General features: G+C 53.2%; 1 protein-coding gene across 5 annotated transcripts in view; it reads right to left on the minus strand.

Annotated features, from left to right (window-relative positions):
- The window catches only part of LOC143168871 (dual specificity testis-specific protein kinase 1-like), a 57,038-nt gene that overhangs the window by 26,979 nt on the left and 4,790 nt on the right, over window positions 1–25,269 (minus strand). For 2 of the 5 annotated variants that reach the window (XM_076355853.1, XM_076355852.1), the window contains exons 1-4: window positions 24,013–24,155; window positions 5,538–5,737; window positions 764–885; window positions 573–621 (exon numbers count right to left, since the gene is read on the minus strand). In XM_076355853.1, coding sequence (XP_076211968.1) covers window positions 573–621; window positions 764–885; window positions 5,538–5,737; window positions 24,013–24,139 — 498 coding nt within the window. In that variant the 5' untranslated portion in view covers window positions 24,140–24,155. Of the gene's footprint in view, window positions 1–572; window positions 622–763; window positions 886–5,537; window positions 5,738–21,203; window positions 21,267–21,647; window positions 21,664–24,012; window positions 24,156–25,269 lie in introns of those variants that run through there. The other 3 variants (XM_076355856.1, XM_076355854.1, XM_076355855.1) reach the window with 3 other exon arrangements.

Genomic DNA, 25,269 nt, shown 5'->3' on the forward strand with positions numbered 1-25,269 from the left:
TCACTGCCAATCTCTGGGCTCTGCCCCACTGTAGGAACGGCTGTATAACCCAGCCATGGTCCTCACTCACGGGCAGTGAACTAGAGGCAAAAAGCCTGGCAGCGGCTCAGTCAACACCTTCTGCCACCGACAGTGTAGGAACAAGGTGACACCTCCCCAGTGCCAGCCCAGGCTTTTCCATTAGACCACACCACCATTCCAGAGCCACCCTGGAGGTCCTGCCACTCTCCGTCTGCTTTACTTTCTACTCCTGCCCTCCATCCCTGGCTCCTCCCCGCCAGTTGGCCCATTCTTGCCCTTTGGTGGTACCAAGCCAACCCAAAACACTTTTTGGCTATCCTGCCTGAATCTCACGGCCCTGCAGTGACTGTGCCCCACTCCAGCTGTGACCAGCTGTGGGGCAGGAAGGACCAGAAGCCCCTCCGAGGCAATCTTGCTAGTCCAGAGCCATTCACAGGCGCAGAAGTCGGAGAGGCGTAGATATGCATCGTAGGATGTCTGCCATCCTCCCTGCCAAAGAACCACAGGGTCCTTGCCTGCCCACAGCACACTTACAAGCAAGAAACCTTTACCTCCAGAATGGGGTACAGCTTGTCATCCTTCACACATATCCCAAGGTACCTAAGCAGAAGAACACACCGAAAAAAAGAAAAGAAGTTGTCAAGGTTCAGCTCAATCCCTCATTGCAGAACTGCCTTAGAGACACCAAGCCAACTCCAGCCCCTGCCAGTGCCCACTGCTCATGGCCGGAGGATGTGCCCACCTGACGATGTTGGGGTGGGACAGCTTCTGCAGCAGGCTGATCTCACGCACAATCACCTCTTGGTCCACATCGTTCTTGTAGATCTTCACCACCATCACTTTACAAGAAGCAGCCTGGGTCACCTAGAGCCAAGGTTGAAGCAGGACATCTCTTAGCTTCCAGAGGTCTACTAGCCCCTCTGGACTAGAACATCCCTTCCCAACCAAGGCCTGAATCTAATTTCCCTACTGTCCAGAGCTTTGCACAGTCATTTGCACAAGTGCAAGGTGCTGTCCCTTCCACATAAGCTCCACTCCAGTGATGCCTGCCTGGGTGGCTCATGACAGCTAGGTCCCTCCTGTCCCAACACATCACAACACTATTTCTCTGCCAAAATTTGTGTGTTCCTTGGGCTGGAGCAGTTTCTCAGCCCACACTGGGTTACCACAGAGCTGACCTTCTCCCCTCCAATGCCTTGCATTCAAATGTCCCTTCCCAACTGCAGCCTGCCCCACATCTCCATCCCTCCTTCCTACCTGGGTCTGATCACTGCACAAGGCTGCTGGCTGCTCTCCTCATCCCCAATTCCTCCTGCAACCCTTGCCCACAGCCACCCCCCCTCCACGCAGGCTCTGCCAGACAGCCACAACAAAGAAAGCGCAGAGCCAGCTTGTCTCTCCCCCGCATCCCAGGACAGAGGTTCCATGTCTGCTTCCCAGCCACGTGCCAACCTGAACCTCTGCTATGGATTACCACTAGACATTTCATTCCTAGGGCTTCCCCCAGGCAGGGATACTGGAAGCTAAAGAACAGAAAACAAAATGCTCTTCCCGCACCTTACAACACTGAACAGACTGAGCAGGCATTTTTAGGAGGAAATTTGCTGTCCCCTGTGGAGGCACCAGGGTTGGGCAGTACTGAATACAGGGGTTTCATGCAGGCTGCAGGACATGCAGGGGTGCCCTGGCTCTCGGCCCCGACAGGACCATCCAGGGCCCCTGCACTGCAGCTCATGTTATCTGAGTTGATGATCCAAATAGCAGTTTCCAGACCACATCACAGAGCATTGTGGTACTTTAAAATTTCCATCCTCAAGTTAGTATCTGTTTTAAGGAGACTCATGTATCAGGTGTGGCCCACACTGATGTCCTGACAGCTCCCCCAAGGCTAGCAGAGAATCCAGCCACAAGTTTAATTTTCTCTCATTTTGAGGTTTGTGAGGTTTTGTTTGTTTAAGTGAAAAATAGTTTAGACACAGCATGAGCTGGCTTAAGAGCAGCACTCTGAGTCCCAAAGTGTCACCCATTGCTCTCTGTGATGGTCACTTTATAGATAAGGTTACTAGCCCAGGTGAGGAGAACAAAGAGCTGCATGTAAGACCTAGCTGGGCTGGAAGGAGATAAAGGTTCATTATAATCAGGGTCACAAAACAAACTGTCTTGGAAGCAACATGAACTGCTGCTTCTTTTCTGAAGGAACGCAACCTGATAGTCGATGTTATCGCTGGAATAACTCTGCCTCTCTACTCGAGCAGGTCGTAAGGAAGCCAGGGCTCTGAGACCCTCACATGACGGGACTTCATAACCACAGACTGTGGGTCAGTAATCAGATGTAACTGATTATTAACTGTAATTGCACAGATGTAAATATAAGAAATGCTATTAATCAGCTTTGCCCAAAGACTGTGAGTGCCCTTATGCCCACAACGGAGTACAGGGAGCAGCTGAAATCTGGAAGATCTGAAAAATTTTCAGAAGAGCTAATACTGAGTTTCAGTGAGACCTATTAGCTCTGCACAAACTCTGGTGGAGACACTGAGGTACACCGAGCTTCCAGGTGAGGTTGCATGTCCCAGCTGGACACCAGCAGAGTTCACGAACACTGCCTGGGCCAGTGGAGTCAGTGAGCGCTGGAGGCGTTCCTGTCCACAGGGCAATGCAAAGTCCAGCCTGGTCTGGAGAAGAAATGACTGAAAAGCAAGTCACTGAAAAACAAGTTTTCAGTTTTGTGACTGAAAAGCACACACACAAAAAAGTAGTGGGAGAGATGGGCAAAGGTAACGGGCTCAGAAGGCCTCTTCCAAGACCACAAGTCCCAAGACTTTGCTCTGGCCAACCAGGAGCAGCCCTTGGTCCGCTCTGAATCACGCAAAGTGTCCAGCTTTGTCCTGGATCAGTGTGAGAACCAGGAAAGTGCAGAGGGGCCTCCAGGGTATTCTCATTTCATGCTAACAAGTGATGAAAGGTAAAGATCTGGTGTCAGCCCTGAGTGGAGAAATAAAGGTGAAAGTCTGGCACTGGAAAGTCGTGGAAAGACAGGGAGTGGGACTGTGCTTCCTAACATGTATGAAGCTTTTTGAGGGCCAACAGAGAAAAGATGTTGCTCAGAGGCTCCCTTTAGGCAATGCCTTAAACCAGCCTCAGACAAAAGAAGTCATGGTGCATTTCTCCCCTGCTTTTGAGCACCTCATACCCCTATGTATGAGAGAGCTGCCAATGAAGGAAGCTTTATGCCTTCCCCGAGAGAAACTCATACTTGAATAGCTCCTTATTGCACATCAGAAAACTAAGGCAGATAAAGCGGGAAAGTACCTTGTGCCCAGGTCATGCAATACATAACCCACAGAGCAGAAGGCTGTGCCCAGACCTCTTGAGTCTGAGTCACCAAGTAGAACCAAGCGAATCCTCCTTCCTCAGCCAACCCACATATAACAACTCCTGAGAATGGGCTTAACCGAAGGACAAAGGATGTCAAAAGCAGCAGGCAGTCAGCACTGGCAGTGCCAGCACTTTGGGGAGTCTATGTCCTTGCTGCGAGAGTGCTTTGGAAGACAGCATCTGTTGGCAAAGAGCTTCAAAGGACCATTGCCAGTGGTGCTTCGCAGCAGGAGTGCTGCTGTTCAGGCGTACGATTCCACAGGGGACTGGCTGACCCAAGAGGACCACGAGTCATCAGAGCACTCAGATACGGTCATGCTTGAGTCCCCAGACAAATGTCAAGTCCCCACAAAGGACTGTCCTTGTCCCAAGTCCTCCTCCGCTGTCTTCTGACTATTTGACACATAGCATTTCATTCAAACTTTATTTTTTTTTACATTTCTTTTTCTGCTTCTACTTCAAGAAGCTCATTCTTGAACTTCATTCAAGATCCGTGTCTCCAGCCTGCCTACTGCTGGAATTTCATTCACTGCCAGGGCAGGAGGGAAATGTCACACATGGAGGAAACAGCAACTGTTACTATGAAAATCTGCTAGATAAAGGAAAGAGAAAGCAATGGCAACAGCACGCTGCGTAGGTGGGGAAAGCAATTACTAGAGGGAGGCTGTGGTGGGGAGAGGTATTTGTCATGTATTGCTCCAGTCTGCAAAGAGCTGCCATAGACCTTTGGCTGGAGATTCCCCTTGAACAGCTTTAGTGCACTGTCCCTGGACCTGAAGTTCACCCAAAGGCTTTATCAGAGCACCAAGCCCAGATGCAGCAGAGGAGGAGGCAGAGCCTTGAGAAAGCAATGTGCATTTATCTATCCGACTTGTGTATTTTCTGCAGTTACATGATCCTGCCAGCCTGGCTCCATTAGTTTCAACTGGCCACATGTGCTTACACCAGCCAGGGATCTCACCCAGAGTATGTCAGAGGACTCCCCTGGTAGAAGCATCTTATGCTGGCCCAGGAGAAATGTGCAGTCATGATGTTTATCACGGGGCCAGTCAAGCTAAGGAGCTGAAAGCAATGGTAGAATCAGGCCCAATTTGTTTCCACTGGGTCTGTGTCACATCCCAACAACCAAGACCAGTGTCAGCAACCACATTCTGGAGAGCTGCTGGGAGGAGAGATAAGGTGGGCAAACCTGGCACACTGCAAAGCAACGTGGCATTTGCTCTCAGAGATGAAGGCTGAGTCTCACTTCCTAACATGATGCACCTCCTTTTGCTTTGCTGTTCATAGAGCAGTGATCACCAAGGACTGCAGGGAAAGAGCCCCAAGTCCCATCCACTCCCCTCAAATAAGCAGTGGCACTCCCGGGCTGAGGAGCAGCATTGGAGGGGGAGCAAAGTTAGCAGCACCCTGGATCCTGTGCTTGCTCAGAGAGGGTTAAACAAACTCCCACACCAGTGGAGCTTGGTGCAGGGAGTGACTCACAACAGCCCCAGTGAGAAAAGCAGTTTTGCTTTGGTGACACACCATCCGCATCATGCACTGGCTTGCAAGGAGCCATGGGTCTCCTGACATGAAGGCAGCAGAGGCAGAAGTGGATGGACCAGCAGCCTGTCACAGCCTGACCCTGCCCTAGGTCCCCTGCTCTTCCCCAGCATCACCGTAATGCAGGGCAGCAGCCAGAGAGGGTGACAGTGCTGGCGTCTCCATGGGGTGTGGATGGCAGGTGTTCTGGGAGACACACACAGCTTAATTTTACATTCTTTTTCTCTATATATTTTTCTACAGTTTTGACAACAAAACCTGCACAAAGCATAAATATCCCCTAATCTCATCCAATACCCAATTTAGCTCCCTGACAAGCCTGTTGTATGGCTAGATGACAGTATCGATGAACACTGATTGATCAAGTCCTCCCATCTCCTTTTTCACTATGGAAGGGGAGATGTGCATCAAAGGCCATGTGCTAGGTGCGCAGAGAGCGGTGTCCTTTCTTCCCTCACCCCATCCAACCTGCCAGAGTGAGCTGGGAGGGAGGAAGATGAGGAAATAAGCTCAGGGACAGGTTCCTCAGGTGAGGCACCTCAGCAGCTGCTCAGCTGCTCTCACACAGGTCGCAGGCTGCCTGCATGTCAGTTTACCTTGTAGACCTTGGAGAAGAAGCCGCTGCCTATCAGCTCAGCGTTGAAGTTTTCCCAGAACTCCAGCTTCCTGACAGCCGTGCGCAGCCTCTGCCAGCGGTCCACATGGTAGTAGGTGTCGGACGACTCACCATAGTACTGCATGGGGCCAGAGGGCTCCGGTGCAATCAGCCCTGCCTCGCACATCATGGGGGCAGCAGCTAAAACACAGTGTATTTCACAGTGAGCCAACAGCAGCATTTGGACATCAAACAAATACCTGCACTAGAGACCAGGACTGGACGAAGCCTCAGGAACAGAGGGAGAGGAGACAAGGTACCAAGATGATGCACCCTGCAGCACACATTGCGCTGGGAAGCACCCATGGGCACTGTCTCCTGGATAAGTCACCCTGGGCTTAGGCCTGCCTTATGCAGGTTGTATTCGGACTTCTTTAGACTAGGACTTAAATTAGCATATATTCACTTATACCTTCTAAAGGTTTATGATAGATAGGATGCATCATCTTCAACACATGATAATGCAGCCCAGGAAAAGTCCAGGGGACTCGGTCTTGCTCAGCCAGCTTATGTTGGGTTAAAAGCCACTGCGTCTAAATTGGGTTTTTAGCATAGGTCACGTGCCACATACTAATGCCACATCTGTTATCCCAGAGCTCTAGACAGTGCTTAGCTACTATCGCAGACAGAGGGTCATGGCTTGAGTGTGCCAGCAGGAAACACTCAATCTTAAAGGGGTCCTCACTTGGCAGGTGCCTACAGTTCATTGTAAGCCTTAAAGAATCACAGAACAAGGAAATACCCCAGCAACCCTCCTCCTGTCTCTGTATCCCAAATTTGACTCAAAGTGCCTCTGCTAAATTGTCTTCCTTTTCCACAGCTCTGATTCTCACACTTCCCTCTCCAGTCCCCTCCCTCCAGTTCCCCTTCTGCCTTTTACAGCACCAGGCTCACACTCCTCCAAAGCCATATGCCATCCTTCCCCTTCTCCCGCATCACTTGCCTCTAGTTACTTCCAAAAATGCAGGGGAGGCAAATCCAGTGGAAAATGGGCTTCTGACACCCAGAACAAGGTGAATAAGGCACCTACTTCTGGATAATTGTAAACAACCATTGGTATACTACAAAGCTGTCTGAGCACCTTCCACTCACAGCATGTGCTCAGATTCCTGGGGGCCTGGTGAGCTGCTTTGCCAGACTGTAACCAGATGAGACAATGGTCAAAGGGTAATTCTTCAATGCTTCCAGCTGAAGCAAAGGTAAGCTCTGCTCTCCCTAAGTTTCTGTCCTAGGTCTTGCACCAAACAAGGAGCTGTATCAGCATCCCTTGAACCTGTGGATTATTTCATGGCTATTTTGCTTCTACAGGGCGAGGCAAAATTTGCACTGATACATGCATAAAATATTTGCACCAGCCACCTCATCCACTCACAGTCCAGCCAAGATCCAAAGAGAGCTGCCAAACAGGGACAGACAGATGTGGTGGCAGGGCTAGCAGGGCAGGAATTCAGGAAGAGCTGAGGGCTGGGACATGGGGCAGGCAGGCAGACAGTACTGAGCAGGGCAGGGATCCCTGGCATGAACAGCAGGCAAGCTCCAGGCTAAGACTCAGGGAGCTGCAACGCAGAACAACAGCACAGACTTCTGAAAGCAGCCAGACCCCAAATTGCCACTACAGGACAGTCCCACACAGACTGCAGGAGTCCAGTTCCAGCAAAATCAACATGACACATGGGCTCCTACCTGATTGCATGGCAAACACCTGCAGGACCAAAGCCCCAGAACTGCTCATGAACAGGGGAGCCCGTGGCCATGATCAGTGGAGAGCACTCAGATCAGGCAGGGCACATGAAAGAGGTTACAGGGCCACAGCTTTACCCCTGCTCTGACCTAAGGACAGGCAACCAAGGAACATCCCATGATGGAACGCAGCTGCAGGGACCTGCCTGGAGGTTTTTGCCTTAGGACGGTCACTGCTGCTGACAGCCAGCACTGTCTGAAACGCAGCCATGTCCGGCCCCCTCCCATCCAGCCTGCACCCAGGCACCGTGCACTGGCACAAGGGAAGAACAGGCTCATGCAGAAGCAGGAGACAGGACTCGCAACAATCACACTCAGTGCTGCTAAAACCACCCCGCTCTGGCTGTGTCACTGAAGGCACTGCCTTCCCACAGGGACAATTCAGACAGATTTTGCAAGGATCTCTCTCTCTGGTGTGCAAAACGACCCAGCTTTGGCAGGGTTTGGGGCACGGGTGCAGCAAGGCAAGGCACCAGCACAAGCTGGTGGCAGGGTGCAGCAAAGGGCTTTTGTTGCCCAAGGCCATGCTCAGCATGCAGGGCTGAGGAGCAGGAGGGCAGACACAGGAGGTGCTGCAGCTCCAAGCCAAGCAAGTGGTGCTTCACACTCAGTCAGCGAGACACAGAGGAGCTCCTCCACATCCTGCACAACTGGCCAGGACATAAGGGTACGCTGACAGGGTCTGACGGATCCTGCCGACCCCAAGCCGCCAACCAAACATGGAGAAGGAATGCTAAAGGGTTGCCCTGAGCATTGGACCCATCTTTGAGGATGCACTCTCAGGGTTTACCCACTCCTGCCCCCAATCCCGGGACACAGGTTTGCCCTCTCCTGTTGTGTGGATGACAAAACAGTAACACAGCAAGCCACAACCTCAACCCAGAGTGCCGGTCACTCACTGGCAGAGCTGTGGCAAGCACCCCCAACTGCTGCTCTAGCCACCAGAGACACACTTACCCAGCAGGCTCTGAAAGCCTCTCCCTCCACTTTAGCACCCTTCAGTAACAAAAGAAAGAGAAAGAGGAGCCTTTCCTCTGCAGAGCAGCACACCCACAGGTGCCCTGATCCCCAGCCACCTTGGAGCCCCTCCTGCCTGCAGTGTGACCTGGGCACAGGCACAACAGGTACCCCCGGGCAAGGCAGGCTGCCTTGGGCTGCCTCTTCCACAGGGAACGGTTTCCTTCTCAGAGGCCTCTCTGTTCAGTGCTTTTCCCACGTACCATCTCCTCCCGCCATGACCTAGTTCATCAATTGCCTCTTTGTCCAGTAAAGAATCCCTGCAGCATCCCCAGCACGCCAGGAACGGCCCCTCACATTATGCTGCTGAGTGGGAGCCGAGTCTTTATTTTCTTCTTATAAATGTGGCTGTTTGTCCCTAGATTAATGCTGACACGTAGGCTGGGGGAGAAAATGGCCTTTCAAAATGCCAAGATTTACTTGAAGGCTTCCTAGGAGCCAGGGAGGGAGGGGGAGAGTGTGGGAGAAGGACAGGGAGCAGGAAGAGAGCTCGGGGGACAGCCTGCAGCCCCAGGCAGCAGGGCAGGGTGCATCCTCGCATCACCAGCAAGGTTTAGAACACCCAAAGCCATGCTTTTGTCTGAGCAGGCAAAGTGCTGGGGCAGCTGCCTGTATCCCCATTCCTCCCAGCTCGAATTCAACCCACAGGAGGGAGATCAGGCTCGGGCACAGGAGGAGGCTCATCGCCTTCAAGCCTACAGGGAGAGGGGAGATGGAGGGGGGACCATGGTGCCACTGGCTTCCACCACCGTCTGGGAAAACTGCCCATGTCCCCAAGCTTTCAGCTGTACCCACAGCGAGCGAGGAGCTCCCTCTGTACACAGCAGCCAACATGCACCTCCCAGCTCCCCAGGGGGGCAAGAAGCACCGAGGAAGCAGCTCATGGGCAGCTGGGAAATGTTTGGATGCTGTGAGCTGTCATTGCAGGGAACCCACTCCTTGCCAGATTAAAAACATGAAATCAGCAGTCATTTTTTGAAAAGCAGACCTGGGGTACTGTCTTCCTCTGGGCTTTCCTTGTCTGCAGACACCAGAGGCACCCGTGTGCCACAGGGAAGCGTCCTGCTCCCTAGCACGGCTCGCTGGGGCTGCCCATGCTTGCTGCCATGCCACAGGCTCGGCAAGGCTCCAGCAGCTGCCAAGGCTGGCAGAGAGGCTGTAACCAGCCCTGTGCACGCACCCTGCTAAAGCAATCGCGCGGCCAAAAGCATGGCTCCAGCCCGGGGAAGGGTCCGGCAGGAGCAGCCAGGCATCAGGGGGTTTATTCCCTCTGTTCAGCAATGCAGCACCCACGGCTCCCAAGTAAGCCACCACCCACCCGGCAGACCAGCTCTCCCAGACCCATGCGCAGCCAGACACAGCCCCGAACATGTACCCAGGCCCAGGCTCTGCTGCGAGGATGCAAACCCCAGGCTTCAAACCCCTCTTCTAGACAGCAAATTTTCCTGCAAAAAGGGAGTAATAGACTCTCTTCCTCCCCTCACCTGCCCGACGGCCAACCTGCCTCCCCTGCCACTGTTTCCAGGACTTTTCTTCCTGTCATCAGGAAAGCAGAGAGCTCCTCCCCAGCCTCCTCTGCCAGTAAGCAGGAGGCTGGACCGGCCCCAGGGACCTCCCTGGACGGGAAGCCCAGTGCCTGATGGCTGGAGCCTTGCCCTAGGGAGCAGCATGTAAAAGCTTATCTGGTGCTTACCAACATGCCATGCAAAAATCTTCTGTAAGTGGGATCACTCTGTAAACAAAGTATCTTTGCCAGGACAGCAGGGTGCCAGCACTGGGGTGCGCAAACGGGGGAACCCACCCTCCTGGTGGAGAAGGGGGTGAGCACTGACTGTGTATGTGTGTGTGCGTGTGCACATGTGCAGGATTTGGCCTTGGGGGGGATCAGGTACAGAAGGATGTTTAGAAATCTGTAGGAGCTTATCAGCATCTTGTAAGCATCTAGCATAAAGACATTTAGGCAGCTAAGATGCAGTTTGGCCTCTAGCGGTGTTAAGGATAGTCAGGCACCTAAGTCTTCCAAGAAGAACTTGGCTGTTCTGCACTAAGTTTTGGGCAAGTTTAACCCAACCATCTCTGAAGGTCTCTGTGCAGAGTCCTCCCTGGTAACACTCCCCATGCACAGAAAGTGCCACAGCACTGCCTGCCTGATGGGAAATTAGTGGGTGTTTTGAAGGAAGAGAAATAAGGCAAGAACAAGTGAAAACACACGCTCCAGAGCAGTCAGCAGAGAAGGCTTTCAAGTTGGCTTGCCTTGCAAAATGGATGATGATTGACAAGGCACATGGATTCCTTTGAGATGGAAAGATGCAGAAAAGAGTAGAAAAAAAAATAGTCGTAACAACTCAGCAGTCACAAGCCTAATCCCACACATTTACTGTCTATCTCTGCTACCTTTGCTACACTCTTCATGCATTTTCCGTGATTTTTATTTTAATTCTGAAGACTCACGGTACAAGACCCCTAATTGATGTCATATGGCACTTATTTCACCAGCATATATAAACCTCATTTTCCCCTGATATTTAATTGACGCTATACAAATGAAAAAGCAGAGCAGGGCATGTGGGTGTTTAAAAGGAAGCTCAGCGTGTGGGAACTGTCAAGCATTTTGAGCTGGCTAGAACATGCCCAGCCCACCCTCTCCATCAAGAAAAACGCATTAGGATGAGAAAAGATACTGTGACCTTACTGCTGAAATGTTTGAGGTATCATCTGATAGCAATTATGGTAACTTGCTTCTTGTTACAGCCCAGAGACGAGAGCTGGAGGCTGTGGAGGGACCGGGGAGGGAGGTGGGGGCCGTACTGTCAAACAGCCCATGAAGGACTGGGCTCCTTGCAAACCCAAACGCATTCTACAGCAGGTGAAAGCCATGCCCTTTATCTTTGGGGTTTCCAACCAAAACCCCAAAGATAAATCTCAAACCTCAACCACTCTGTGTTGTTCCCGGAAGCCAAGAGATTATTTTTAGCTCAGGGATTGTTCTCGGTACAGATGGCCAGAGTCCAAAACTAGAATAAAGGCTTGGGCTGTCTGCCACACACTGCTGGCGGATCACCCCATGGTGAATGAGCGTCTGTGTCCATCTCTCCTTAAATGCCAAAAGGCAGTGACAGCACTTTGCTGGTTTTGCAAGACATTCTGATATCTCAGCAAGGAAAACCCAATCTGCAACAACCAGCATCGCTCCTCGTCAGGGAGAACATGGTTTCCTGCCCGTCGGGTCCTCTCCTGCATGTCTAGCTTGGTCTCCCAAAGCGTTTGCTACCTCCTGGCCATAAGAACGCACTGGGCTGGAGACAGCCATGCACTGTGCTGCGGGTGCACCAGCAGCTCACCTCAGCAGTAATACCTGTAACTAACACTGCTTTATATGATCAATAAGCTGCTGGAGCGGTACATGGTCTTTGCCAGCTGTTTCTGAGCAATGCAACAGCCCCCCCGCTGAGCTTCACACACAAGCGCGCACCACACCTGGTGAGTAGTTTTCCTCCTAAACCTGGTCTATCTCTTTTCACATCACTGGACATCACTCGCTTCCTGCCAGCTCTTATATCTAATGCATTAAACACCCACAAAACCCACTGAATAGAAACAGCACCAAATCCTCTGAAAGTGCTTCATTTTGGGGATGCTTAGAGGGCATTAACTGGGCTTTGCACTTTGGGACCCAGGTGGGAAGAAACTTGATTTTACCATGGAAAACCATCAGGAAATGGTTCAAAGTCACAGAACTGCCCCAGCACCATTTCAGAGAGGACCTAGTGCACCTGAGACCCGTGCTCCAGCCATATCTCCATCCCTCAGAGACAAGGGGATGAGTTGGGTGAAGAAAATAGCTAATGAAGACCCACCTCCTGTTGACTGCTGTATCTACAGACTCCCAGTGAATGATGGAAAGAATAGCCCAATGGGTCCTTGTGGCATCCTCCAACACTGTGGTGCTGGCTGCCGTTGGGGACAGGGACAGCCTGGAGGGACCACAAAACTCTACTCTTCTGAGGCTGTTCCTAGGAAAACACTAACCATGATAAACTGAATTAAACATTTTAAGGTCTTTGATATCTGTAGGTGGGCAGGCACCAGAGTCACCACTGTGGCCGTGCTGCTCCACGAGGTTATTCATGTACAGCACAGAAAAATCCTGCAGAAGTGGCACAGCCCAGTGAGTAAGGAGCTGACTCAGGACACCTGGGCTGCAGCCCCAGCCAGCACCCCCTTAGCATCACCTTTTCTCCTCCTTCCTCCTCTTGGCTTTTCTCAGCCCTTCAGGACAGGGACCGGCTCTTAACCCGCACAGAGCTTGCAAAATGGGGCAAGTGCTACCAGAGCTAGAGGTCATGAGGAACAGCTGCCCCAGAGACAACCATTTCCCACCATTTCTCCCTCTCATCGTGACCCCAAGCACAGTGGAAAGTCTGGCCTGGGACCCCCTGAGCACAAGGACCCCATACCTGGGCTGGGGATGAAGGCTGCGGTACTGCCTCAGCTAAAAGCATCCTGCCCAGCTGCCCCTGCCCTGCCACGCAGGAGGTGTGCCAGCCACCATCACGTGCCTGCTTTCACACACAGTCTGACTGCTTTAATTAGGCATCAATTCAGCTGAAAACCATTTTTGCAGGGTTCATTCTCAGCTGGATGAGTCCCTGACATGCCTCACCAGCAGCACTAGGACCTCCCATGCTGGGTCATGGGCGAGGGGGCAGGCAGGGTGGACCTGCCCTTCCCTTTGCAGCCTGGACTCGCGCTGGGCGAGCGCTCTCATCTACCGCAGTGTTAGTCCGGAGCAAAGGGGGCCACAGCTCTGAAGCTGAGGATGGGCATGTTTCCTGGCACAGCCCACACTCAGGCAGGGCAGAGCAGCCTCCAGCAGAGCCCCTCGGAGGCTGGATCAGTGCAGAGCCAGCACAGCCCAGCTCCCGGGTCTTTCCAGAGCTTCATCTCCTCCTGATCAATGCGAAAGCACCCTGAGCCAGGGTACTGCACCCTCCCCAGCGCCTGACAATTGGCTCTTTGCTGACATTTGCCCAAAGCCATATTTGCATCAAGCTGGGGAGGAAGGAAGGGACAGTCCTGCGGGACATGTTCCTGCCCTGTTTCCACAGGAAAGCCACACTCCACAGTGTCCTGCAGCCAAGATGGGAGGTGGAAAGCCACAGACATGGCGCAGGGCATCCATGTCTCTGGGGCTGGACCAGGGGCTTTTGCACCAGCTGCGGCCAGCCAGGGAAGGAACATCTGCTGCACCCCTTCTCTGACTCCAAATGGCCTTTTGGCCCCACATCCACTTACAAATCATCACTTCCCACCACCTCTGAGATGCAGCAATGCAGGATGGAAGGTGGTACATTTTCCAGATATCTCAGGGGCTTGATGAGTTTAAGGGACAGCAAATCAACCCCTGGCTCATCAGGCATGAAAAACACTCATTCATCACCTGCATGTCCCATTCATCACTCTCAGGTGAGCAAAGTTTCTGATTTTAAGTCCAGGGCTGCCCAAAGAGCACCACTATCACAATGGGCCCACCTCTCATGCCGTGGCACCAAGCACCAGCACAAGGCACTGCTCAACATTTAAATGGAGTGCAAATGGGAACCAGAATAAGCTCTTTGAACTGCTCCATGCCGTTCTTTGGCAGGTGCATAGACAGAGCAGAGGGTTCAGTTGAAACTAGCACACAAGAAACAACTGCAGCAGCTGTCCTGAAACAGGGCACCTGAAATAAGCCACGGTCCATTTGGGATCCTGTGCATTGGGACTGCCAGGAGGCTTGAAGCTACCAACAGAAGAGCAAGGGCTGTGTGTGTCGGGCGGTAGAGGTCTGATCATTACGCTAATTGCAGAGGGGGGATGCTGCTTTGCCCTGCAGGGCTCAGGGGATGCTCGCAAGGGGCTCCTGCTGGTGGGAGCGCAGCCATGGGCGCACCCATGTCTCCAGGGCAAAGGACGCAAGCTGCAGGCTGTGCTCCGACACTTAGCTGCAGGGATGGTGCCCACCCGCCCCTGGCACCCAAAAGGACCTGGGCAAGGTGGGACACACCCCATGCCCTGCCAGCGGTACTGAGGACATCACAGAAGGATACCCCAGGAGGTGGGATCAGTCTTCCTTGGGAAGTGCTGGTCTTTCTCCAGCGACTATTAAAACCACCAGGGAGACCCTCTTGGACCAGGCACCCCACTTTCAGAGAACTAAACCTGGCAAGAGGCAATCCTGGGCCGCAAATACCTTCAAGGCTCCGGGCCTTAGTTTGCCCTTCTGCTGACAGCAGCCATTTGGGCAGAGAGAAACAGCAGCTGAAAGACACCTGAAGGAAACAACTTGAGAATTAAAACAAAGCAAGCCCAGTCTTTAATTTAAGGGCCACCCCCATTCTGGCAGAGGACGATCCCTTGGCTGAGGGAGCACAGCCTGCTGTTGCTGCCCACAGGCTCAGCAGATGCACTAGCCATACGCAAGAAGCATCAGAATGCAGGGAAAGCCAGAGAGCAGTGGCAATGCTTTTTTAACTCAGGCTCACACCAATGAACAACCCACTGGATCTGGTCACAACAAAGGTATATTAAACAGCCTCGCTGTGCGTCCCTCCCTCGCTCCACCATCATGGCTTCCCACACTTGCCCCGATGCCCTTCCCTGTTCAGCGATGCTTGGGCTCTGCTTCATTTTCCGAGCTCTGCGAGATCTAAGGCAAAAACAAAGCATCATCCTTCTGTTAAGCAGAAATCATTCATCCTATTCCCTTCCTAAAGAGACCACTTTTCCCCTCTCCACATTTGCAGGTCACAGTTCAAGGAAAAAGATAAGCCAAAGAGCTGCTGAGAGGATGGAGAAAAGCTGCCCCCAGCCTCCTAGTCCGGAGCAGCCACAGCGGTGGGCATGCAAGCAGGCAGCCCCCCAGCTGGATGAATTCTGAAGTCTGCATAATTCAGCAGTGAATTTGCCTCATGCTTCCTAATCCTGCCTCCAGCGCAAGATGCATGTGCCTCCCTGAGGGGATGGCTCCAGTGTAACTTTAATTAACTCTTGATCCACCATGAGAGGAAGGGCAAAGCTTCTCCTGGGCTGAGGCATGCAAAAATATCCATATTCCCCAGCCCTTTCAGCTTGGCTGCCTCCGGAGTGAAGAGGCGGTCACTCAGAACAGGGACTTTACATGCCCCAAATTGCCCTCTGGATTTGTTTCTCTCCCTCCATCATTTACAGGAGCCTCTGGGGCACTATCCAGATAATTCACAGCCTAATACTGCATTCCCCATAACCTCTCTGTGCTTCATTTCCCAGTCTGCACAAGGAGAAGAGCCCAAGCCCTTGCACCACCACATTCACTCCAGCGCCTTTGCAGATGTGCCATGTCGGACCAAGCCACCCCTGTGCTGGGCAGGGCAGCGCAATGGGGATGAGGTGGTGGTGGGTCCCCAAGCAAGAGGCATCTCGGCAGCCGACTTGAATCCAGCAGAGGACACAGACAGGCTGGTAAACCTAGTGTGGGACCTTGCTGGTTCAGAGGGGTCATCCTGGGAGAAATTATGCCCCTTGTAAGTTTAAGAAGCCCCCAGCACATGTTTCCTCTTGCACATTTCCACTTTCCAGCCAAAGCAGGACTGTAGTAAATACCCAGCAGATAAAGCTGAAATCCAGTTAGAGCATCTCAGACATTATTTTTCCCAGCAGTGGAAAATTAATCATGGCAGCCTCATCAACTCCAGCTGGCTTGTCCCCAATGCTGGAGCTATGGTCTTCAGCAGCTAAACGATTGATCTTTCCAGGCAGCTTAAAAAAAGTTAATGAAAGACAAAAAATTTGGAGCAGATTTTCTCAACATTTCATAGATAAGGGGCAGAAAACCCCTTTTCTGCTTCTCAGCTCTCTTCCTGCAAAAAGCTAGAGCAAAATTATTTCAACAGGTTTGGCAGAGACTGCTGTGCTTTGAAGCTTTCTCAACACTGGAAAAACGCATTTTCAGACCTGTTTTCATTGCATTATGCAGCTTGTGCACAGAAACAAACCAGCCCCTCTCACACTATACAAAATTGGGAGGTGCCGAATCCTCTTAGATTCACCAGTATTGAAGAGGGCTCACTTCAGCCAGCCCGTTTCTCAGTCTCTGCCACCCAAATCTTCCCAGGAGCTGGCGTGATGGCCAATGCTGGCGTGATGGCCAACTGTGCACCTCTGCTACCCTGGCTGCACCAACAGGCACGCAAGGAAAACACACTGGCTTCAAGACTCTGTGTTACAAGAAATGTGACTGAGGCTCCGGGTCTCAGCTGTGGCAGAGGTTTTTTAATTGCAAACACAGATATATTAATTCACTTTTTTTTCCCCCTGCAACAGATTAATTCATGCTCAGAAAAAAAGCTACTTCAAGAAACAGCTGCTGATGGTGGGAGGCCAGCACCCCATGGGCGCTGGGCCTCTCCATCCCATCTGTACACAGGGACTAAAACCATGGTAATCTACCTGCCAGAGGCTGCATGAGATAAGTAGGTAAGAAATAATTTAAAAGCCCATGCTTTGAGATGGAGGTAACCGGACCCATCTCAGCACAGCAGCCGAGTGCTTCCTCAGAAGTTCAGCATCTCCGCAGCACTTTTGGGCACCACATCCCTGCCCTGCACTTGGCCGTCACCCTGGCCCCCTGCAGCCAGGCTGTGTGGATGCAGGGGAGATGGTCCCTGCTCCGACAGCCTCCAGGATACATCCTGCAAGACACGAGTCCTTCGCAGGGTAGTGAAGGAAGGCAAACTCAAATCCTGCTATGTCAGGGCAGGGTTTGTGTGTCTGCCTTGGGGGCAGTACCCCGAGCTGAGTTTGCCTCAAGCGTCCAGGACTGCTCTCCTGTAACACCCTGCTCTCCCCCTCTCCGCTCCTTCCTCTTGCCACCGCCTGCTGTATCTAATCCACCAATGGCCTATTAAAAACCACATGACTCGTGGGAAGTTGAACTTCAGCTGGCTGACAAGATGCCCAGCTCTCCTGCATGCCTCAGAAAATCAGGTTACCCCTGCTAGGGAAATCAATCAACCATTTACCCCCATTAAATCCATTTCTCCAAGTACTGCTATATAAACAAGAAGTATTTGCACGACAACACACGTTATAAGAAGCTTCTCAAGGCAAGCAAGCTGTTTCCAAGAGCTCTGCACACAACGTCACAGCCAGCTAATGCCAGGGACTCTGAACATTGTAAAGTCTCTCTCCAGGGAAAAAGGTATCATTCAGCAGCTCCCAAAGGGCCAAGGAAAGAGAAATAGATTTGCACCTGAGATGAGCATTTTCTTATCAATGTAGCAGAGCAGACTGAGCCCCTAAGGCAATCCCAGCTCCGTACAGATGTTATCTCATACCAGTCCACTATTGCAAAGCAGGAAGACTTGGCTATCGCTAACAGATGGAAAAACTAAAGCTAAAACATAAGAAAAGCAAGTTAAAGTGACTTGCCCAAGGCCATGTGATGAGCCAGTGTCAAGGTGGGGTGTCAAGTCTGAGCTGCGAGGGGTGAGAAGGGCCCCCCTCACCCCTGGGCTCACAGACCCAGCTCTGCTCATTTGCCTTCCAGGCTTCCACTTGCAGCTCAGCACAGAAGGGATACAGTGATTTGTACTGAATAGCTCTCAATGCATGTTTTTCTTCTATGAATCTACCCAATAAAGCTTTTGAAACTACATAAATTTTTAGCCCCAGAACATACTTTGGCCAGACACTGTACAGCTCGGTAGCATGGCGCGCTGCACGGGGAGCAAGAATCAGATCTGCTGAGACTTGAATGCCAGCCCAGGCTGTGCCTCTGTCAGTGCTGCCCGCTGCAGCAGGCTCTTCACATCCCCTAATGCTGCTGCAGAGCCCTTAACCCGGCTCTGGCAGAGCAGCAGTGTGGCGAGCAGACTCCCCAGCTCGCAGGCTCATGCCCACAGTGGGTTTGCACGCCGCAATTTGCTCACTGCCCACTTCCACACTGAGGAGGGAGGGCAGCAGAGAGGAACTCTGGCAACAACCAAGCAGCTGAGGAGTAGGAGGCTGGTGAAGACGCAGTTCGTGCAGCCTACCTCTCCCAGGACATCAAGGCCCATTGCCACCCCACTGTAACTCCAGCGGCTTCAACAAGCTTGCAGCAGTACGGAGCTGACCCACAGTACATGAACTTTATCTAATTACAGCTGTCACTGAGGACACGGGAGGAGCACAGCACCGGCCAACCACTCGCTAAATACCAGCAACACGACACTTCATGTTCAGGTGGCAGGAGATGTCCACCTCTAGCCTTAAGCACTCATGCTGAAGATCAGATGGGGCAGGAGCCAAAGCATTTGCCATCAACGCTCAAAGTTGAAAGTTGCCTCAGAAACTGTGCTCCAAGTCAAAACCCCATGGCCTTACTTTATGTAAAGCCAGGCTGCTACTTTACATAAAGTTTTCATTGCAAAATCTGCCCTTGGGGGAGAAGATTATGCAAGACTTAATTTGAACAGTAAGAATGACCCTGAAGTGTTTTCTTTAAAGGCCCTGATGTTTTAAACTCTGCAGGAAGCTGCCAGGCTTTCAGTCCCCAGCAGAAGAAAAGCAGCTTCTGTGCTCACCAGACAAGCAGAAGCTTTCTCCATACAGCAAGAAGCGGGGAGGTGGCAGAAAAACTACAACTTCTGCCATAAGTGGCCTTCCCCACTTATGCCCCATGCTCTCCAGGTAACTCCTGTGCCACTCCCCAGGTGCAGGTACATTTGGGTGCAGCCTGAAGATACCAAACATACTCCCGAAAGCTTTGCCAACTGGTGTAGAAAGGTGGCTTTGGTTACGAGAGGACCTCCAGCTTCAACCCATGAGCTTACACATTGCTTTGGGATCCTCTGAAACGTCACTAGAAAGTACCAAACCTGATGATCATGGGGCTAATAATTTAAAGAGAAAATAACAACAGTGTATCAACAGCAAGCATCAGCAGTGGGACTGCTGAGGGATTTACTGTGCAAGGAGGACCTTGCCTGGTGGACCAGCACAACAGAGATGCTGGAAACACAGCTGCATCTCACCCCGCACAGCCTCCCCGCCAGGTGTGAGTAGCGACATTCCTGCAAGAGCGCCCGTTCCCAGTGAAGTAAGATTCAACGGGAAAAGGAAAAGCAAATACATGCCGGGTACCCTGAGTGACTCAGCCCTGACTCCTGCCTGTGGAAGGACTGTGGGCCAGGTGAGGACCCTCCAGCGAGGTCCCTGCAGGCCCCTGTGGGGCTCTCAGTGCTGCCTGGTCTTCCCCACGCTGACAGACCCATCCCGTGATGAGCTGACATCCCAGCTTTGCAGCCTGGTGCATCCCTCAGCCTCACTGCTCAGGTCCAGCTTGGTTTTATATTCTTTTTCTGTTCAGGGACAGGAGCAATGTAACTCTCACCTCATGATCCATAACCATCCACATGCAGGTAGCTCTGCTTTGAACACTTCAGCTCCAGCTGGCATCTGTTTGGCCCCTTGCAGGTTCGTGCCATGCTATGACTGACCTTGCATGATAACAGTAATCCTTTCACCACTCAGTGCTGGCTTTTTACCATTTGTTTACCCCACAGCTTTACCTACACTTTGCATGCAGGTTTTACATAGCCTCCAACTCAGTTTTCCCTGTCGTCAGAGTATTGGGTTTTTTTAAAAAGAAAAACAAGATACATTTGGGATTGAAGCTGAAGGCAGGATCCTGCAGCTCAAGCCTGCTCTCTCCTGGGTACTGTTTCTGCACTGGAATTGCTGAAGTTGGCAGGGAAATGGAAGAAAGAGACCCTGAAGCTGCTGGGCCATGGATGTGGGAGAATCCTGCCCGAGCTGCCCTGAGCCGTTCCTTGCCGCGGCAGAGCCCTGCTCCTAGGGCTGCTCTGGGGCAGATCCATGTCTCCAAGCCAGGTGCACCAAGAAAGGGCAGGGAAAGAGGGACCTTTTCTGCAAAGCAGAGACTGGGCTGAAAACACACCTCCTTCAGCAAACCAATCTGAGCCAGCATGTGCACAGTATGCGCAAGCAGCATCAGAGCAGCATCAAAGGCAAACTACTTGCTTGGACATAGGGAAGGGTGACACAGACCAACTGTCTAGGAACTCCACACCAAGCACAAACTATTCCCCCCCCCCCCCCTTGGGATCTACTTTCTTCTTACGGTCTTCCAAAAAGCCCAGAGCCCTTCTCCAAATTGAGACTAGGGACAGTGCCAGAGACATTGGTCTCCATAGACTACCGAGCAGGTCCCGGGGGCAGCAGCTGGGAAACCACCGCTGGCTCCGCTCAAGACCAGCCCAGGCCAGGAGAACTGCCAAACCGCTCCGTCCCGAAGCTGCTCCTCCTCACCATCACTCTCAGGAACATCTCTCCCCCATCCCCTGCCCACTCAGCCACTCCCGTCAGGAGGCTTTAGGACAAAGCGCAAAGCAGGCTCTCGGGACTGGAATCAGCTCGGTCTCCATCCCTTGAAGGAGGGAGCAGGGCAGCCAGCAGGGCTTAATGAATGAAACAGTGTCGCCTTGCAGCTCGCTCAAGTGTTCTACGAGCGGCAGGGTCTCAGTGCTGGAGGTACACGCGGGGCTCCCCCGCAGCCTGCCCGGGGCCGGCGGCTCGGGGCGCGCAGCGGCTGCTGGCGGTGCCGCTGCCCCGGACCGGCTTCCCACGCCCGGGGCTCCGCTCCCGGAGAAAGGAAAGAGGAGGCTCCGAGGGCTCTCGGGGAGCGGGGTGGGGGTGGCCCGTGGCCCGCCCGCTCCGGAGCTTCCCGGCGGCGGGCACCGACCGAGCCGGCGGGGACACGGCGGGACACGGCTCGGGGCGGCCCGAGCCCCGGCTCGGCGCCCCCCGCCCGGCCCGAGCGCCGACTCACCTGCTCCGGCTCGGCCCCGCTGGGCCCAGGTCCCGCAGGACGCGCTCGGCACGGCTCGGCTCGGCACAACCGCCGCTCCCCCGACGTTAGCCCGCACGGCTCGGCACGGCTCGGCTCGGCCCCGCCCGCCCCAGCGGCGATGCGCCACCCCCCGTGCCGCGCACCGGCCCCCCTCCAAAGGAAGGCATCATCTCCCCAGAACACCCCCCCCACACACCCCTCGCAGGGCTCCCCCCAGTGCCGCAGCCCCTCCCGCGACAAACGGCCGCGGCTCCCGGGGCAGCTGCCCCCCCCCCGCCGAGCACACGGCATCGGCATCGCTCGTGTCCAGCGTGCGGCTCCGCATCCGCTGCCCCGCGGTGTTCCCCACGCCCAACCTTCCCCGTGAAGCACAGCAAAGGCACTTTCTATTCCCGCCCCTGACGGTGGGCCAAGTCTTCTCACCTCTCCTCCAGCTCTGCCTCCTCTCCCAGCTGCCATCCCGTCCCTTCACCCCCAGGATGAGGGTGCTCGTTGAGGGCAGCCACGCAGCACCCACCACCATGCAACTCCAGCTCTCCCTGGACCCATGGCGCAGGAGCAGGGCGACCCCCCTCACTTGTGCAACGGGCACCGCAACGTTTCTTCATTGATACAAACGCTGCTGTGACACGGGGCAAGGGTGCCCTGCGGGTCACAGCAACCCCACTATGAGAACACCCAGGACTCATTTCGGTTATTTGATGAGGACAATACAAACAGAAATCTGGGTCATGCAGGAGCAGGAGGCAGCTGGGACTTGAGGAATGCAGCTGGTGACAAGGGAGGCTGGGTAGCCACAGCCAGAAACATTTGTGCTGCACTAGTGACTCTGGTGTGCTCCAGAGCAGGACGGGCCTCCCAGGACGGCAATGTCTGACTGAGGCACATGCTCAGCCATCTGTCCCCTCCACAGCACTCCTGTCCCCACTGAACAGTAGGGGCCAGGGAGAGGCACAGGCAAGAAGGGGCAGTTAGCCCCCTGCCCTCCTCTCCGGCCCCATGCTGCCGCAGTTGGAGGCGCACAGAACGGGAGCAGCATTTTTCCCAGGCAGCGACGCAGGCTGCAGGGGAAACACCTGGAGCAGCCACACAGGCTCTCCTGGGTGATGATCCTTAAATCCCCTCTGCAGAGGAATTAACCAGCCAGAGTAGCTTCCTCCAATAAGAACAAAATCAGGTGGAGCAAAGATGGCTGGTTGGATACAGCAGGAAACTTCATTTTAGGGGTGTCACAGACGCTCTTCCCCTGAAGCACCATAGCTCCATCAGAGCTGGCACAGGGCACTGACGTGTGGAGAGCAACATCTAGCTGCTACAGACCACAAGTTTTGCCCACATCTCCCCAGGGCCCCAGACATGATGTCTTAAGCCCCCTGTACTTCTACATGACAACTGCCAGCAAGGGAAGCAACAGAAATCCCTTCTCTCTGGGATGTCCAGGGGTCATGTTCACCACGTGAAACGTAGGTTCTGCAGATCACAACACAAGACGCAGTTTCAAAGCTGCTTTCTAGTACAGAAAGACAGCATTTAGACATAACTAGCTGTTAAGGCTCTTAACGGCTTCTAGATACCTGACTTTAAGAATATTTACTGCTATCTTGTAAACACGGTTGCTAAGACACAGCTGTACAATGAGAAACCATCTTCAGAAGTGCCCTTCCACTGCAGCACAGGATCTGAGAGCAGCTGGCTGGGCAGTTACTGCACTGAGATTCGGGGCAGCAGCGACCTGCAGAGCTGCCCAGCCCAGGTGTACTCACAAGTCAGGCTGCAACTTTGGGCTACAAACTCCTCCCTCAAGTCAGTGACCATTTCAGGCACTCTTTCCTTATGACAAACACCACAAATGCAGTGGGGACAAGCAGATTTGCACATGTGGCATCAGGAGCTCATCGGCAGACTGGCACCCCAGGGCACAGGTCAGGCTGTGCTCTGGGTACCCACGGCTCCGTGGCTCCATTTCCTTTAGGGGAAACCGGGAAAGAGAATAACAGGGACTAAAATCAACTCCATTCACAGGGCAGATGTGTCAGCAATCTCAGCAAATCCAACAGGTCGGCTAGCCAAGTCCATTTGCGGGGTGAAGTTCCCATGACCAAAACCTCACGTTAGGATGCGGATGCATCCCCAGTTACTTTGGTGGTCAGTCCCTCAGGTATAGCTGGCCTGGCTTGCTGCCCAGTCAGCTATCCTGCTTCCCCTGCCCTCCCTCCTGCCTGCTCCTTCTACAATGTCCATCAAGAGCAACATATTCAGTGCTAAGGTAAGAGGAGAACCCCAGCTCCTTTCTCCCCTTTCGCTTTTCTCAGCACACAGACACCCCTTCACAGGCTGCGTACCCGTGTGAGGCCAAGCTCATGACCAGCTACGCTCCACAGAGCACCCTGTTATGTTGTCCTGCCTCACCTGTGAGCACGGATCATTTTCCCTGCAACAAGCAGCACGCAGAGCAGCCCTACCAGCAGCTGTCTGCTCTTACAGCTAGCAGGGAAGCTGCAAGCTATCGAGTGATCATCAGCAGGTGTCAAAGCAGAGAGGTGCTGTCCCTGTGCTCAGGCCCAATCCAGCTGAACACACAAAGCAGCCCCATCAACACCAGACAGATGGTTCAGTGGCCCCAGTGTCCACATCATTACGGCAAACAAACACCAGACAGGCAACCCATTGGGAACACCGCTTTCAAGCAGATACAGTGCCAGCAACAAACTTCAGTGTTGATGGCTGAAAAGCACCTGCATTACTCTGCAGAAAACCACAAGACCACCCAGGTGTAAGTGCCACTTACGTTTCCTCTTGCAAGAATGTCCTTCTCTTGTCCAGGTGCTTTTCTCTTCTGGCAAGACCTTAAACGATGCCACCATCTCTCCCAGCCTCCCTGATGCCCCCAGCTCCCCCCAGGGCAGCATGCCCATGGCCCCCAGGCACAGCTGGCAGGAGCAGGGGCTCCGGCATGTCTGCAGCAGCACAATCAGGCAGCAACTCTGCTCTGAGGGAGGCTTGCAACACCTTCCTCCACCCCTGCTTTCAATCACTTTAGGATTATCAAGGACCCTGGGAGGTTGTCAAAGATGTTCTTTTCTGTGTGCTTGCTGTCACTAAAGTAATTAAATGAAGGTCAAAGGGTGTCCCTGGAGGAGCTGAGCAGCCAGTTAAGCCTCTCATCTGAAGCCCAGCCCAGGACACCAAGCGGTTCTGGGCATTTCCAAGCCAGCCAGCAGCCATACCACCCCATTGGGAACTTGTGGGGTGACAGCTGCCTGTCCCAAATGCTGGAGGTCTCGGCAAGTGGATGTTGAAAGATCACTGACAGAACCACAGGTGTGACAGCCACAGCCAGTATTTGGTCCCAAAGCGTCAGCCTAAAGAGGAGCCTCTGGCAGGTGCAAAAGAGCCTAGCAGAAAAGGTCCAGCATACGGAAAATCCCTCTGCTGAGGATGGATGGGGGCCCAGGTGCGTTTCAGTAAATGCTGTGATCTTGGGAGAGCCACTTTGCCCCTGGGTAAGGGACCCCTGGGACCCCCAGCTGGGCCTGCAGACCAGGGCAACAAAGAGAGGAACAGAGAGAGACTTGAGATGTGTCTAAGCACCTGCCTTTTTCAGACCCAAACTCATGGAAACACCGTGTCCTCCAAAGCACAGCCTGACATCGCTCTGTAGGTCATTCAATGCAGTGCAAGGTATTTGTTCCCTTTGTGCTCCTTCTAGAAAAGACTTGTGCAATCACACTGCCTCTACCTGTTTGTCCTGCCTTGGACAATTTTGGGGCTCACTTGTCATTTCAGCCATATTTGACAGAAGAGTCAGGACCTCAGAGGTGCTTGTTTTTGTGAAAACAGGCAGCACATGGGGGAGACCCTGTTTGTGCTCCCAGTGCAGGAGGTGCTGAAGCCTTTAGCAGACATTTGAGAATCCAGACCCCAGAGCAACTGCCTCAAGGTCCAGCAGTGGGAGAGGCTCTGGTAGGAGCTTGCATCTTCTTAGATACCAAGAACAGCATAGCAGCATACCCAACTGGAAGAAACCCTGGAAGAGAGACCCTAG

Source organism: Aptenodytes patagonicus, chromosome 18 (genome assembly GCF_965638725.1).
Source record: "Aptenodytes patagonicus chromosome 18, bAptPat1.pri.cur, whole genome shotgun sequence".
Taxonomy (NCBI): domain Eukaryota; kingdom Metazoa; phylum Chordata; class Aves; order Sphenisciformes; family Spheniscidae; genus Aptenodytes; species Aptenodytes patagonicus.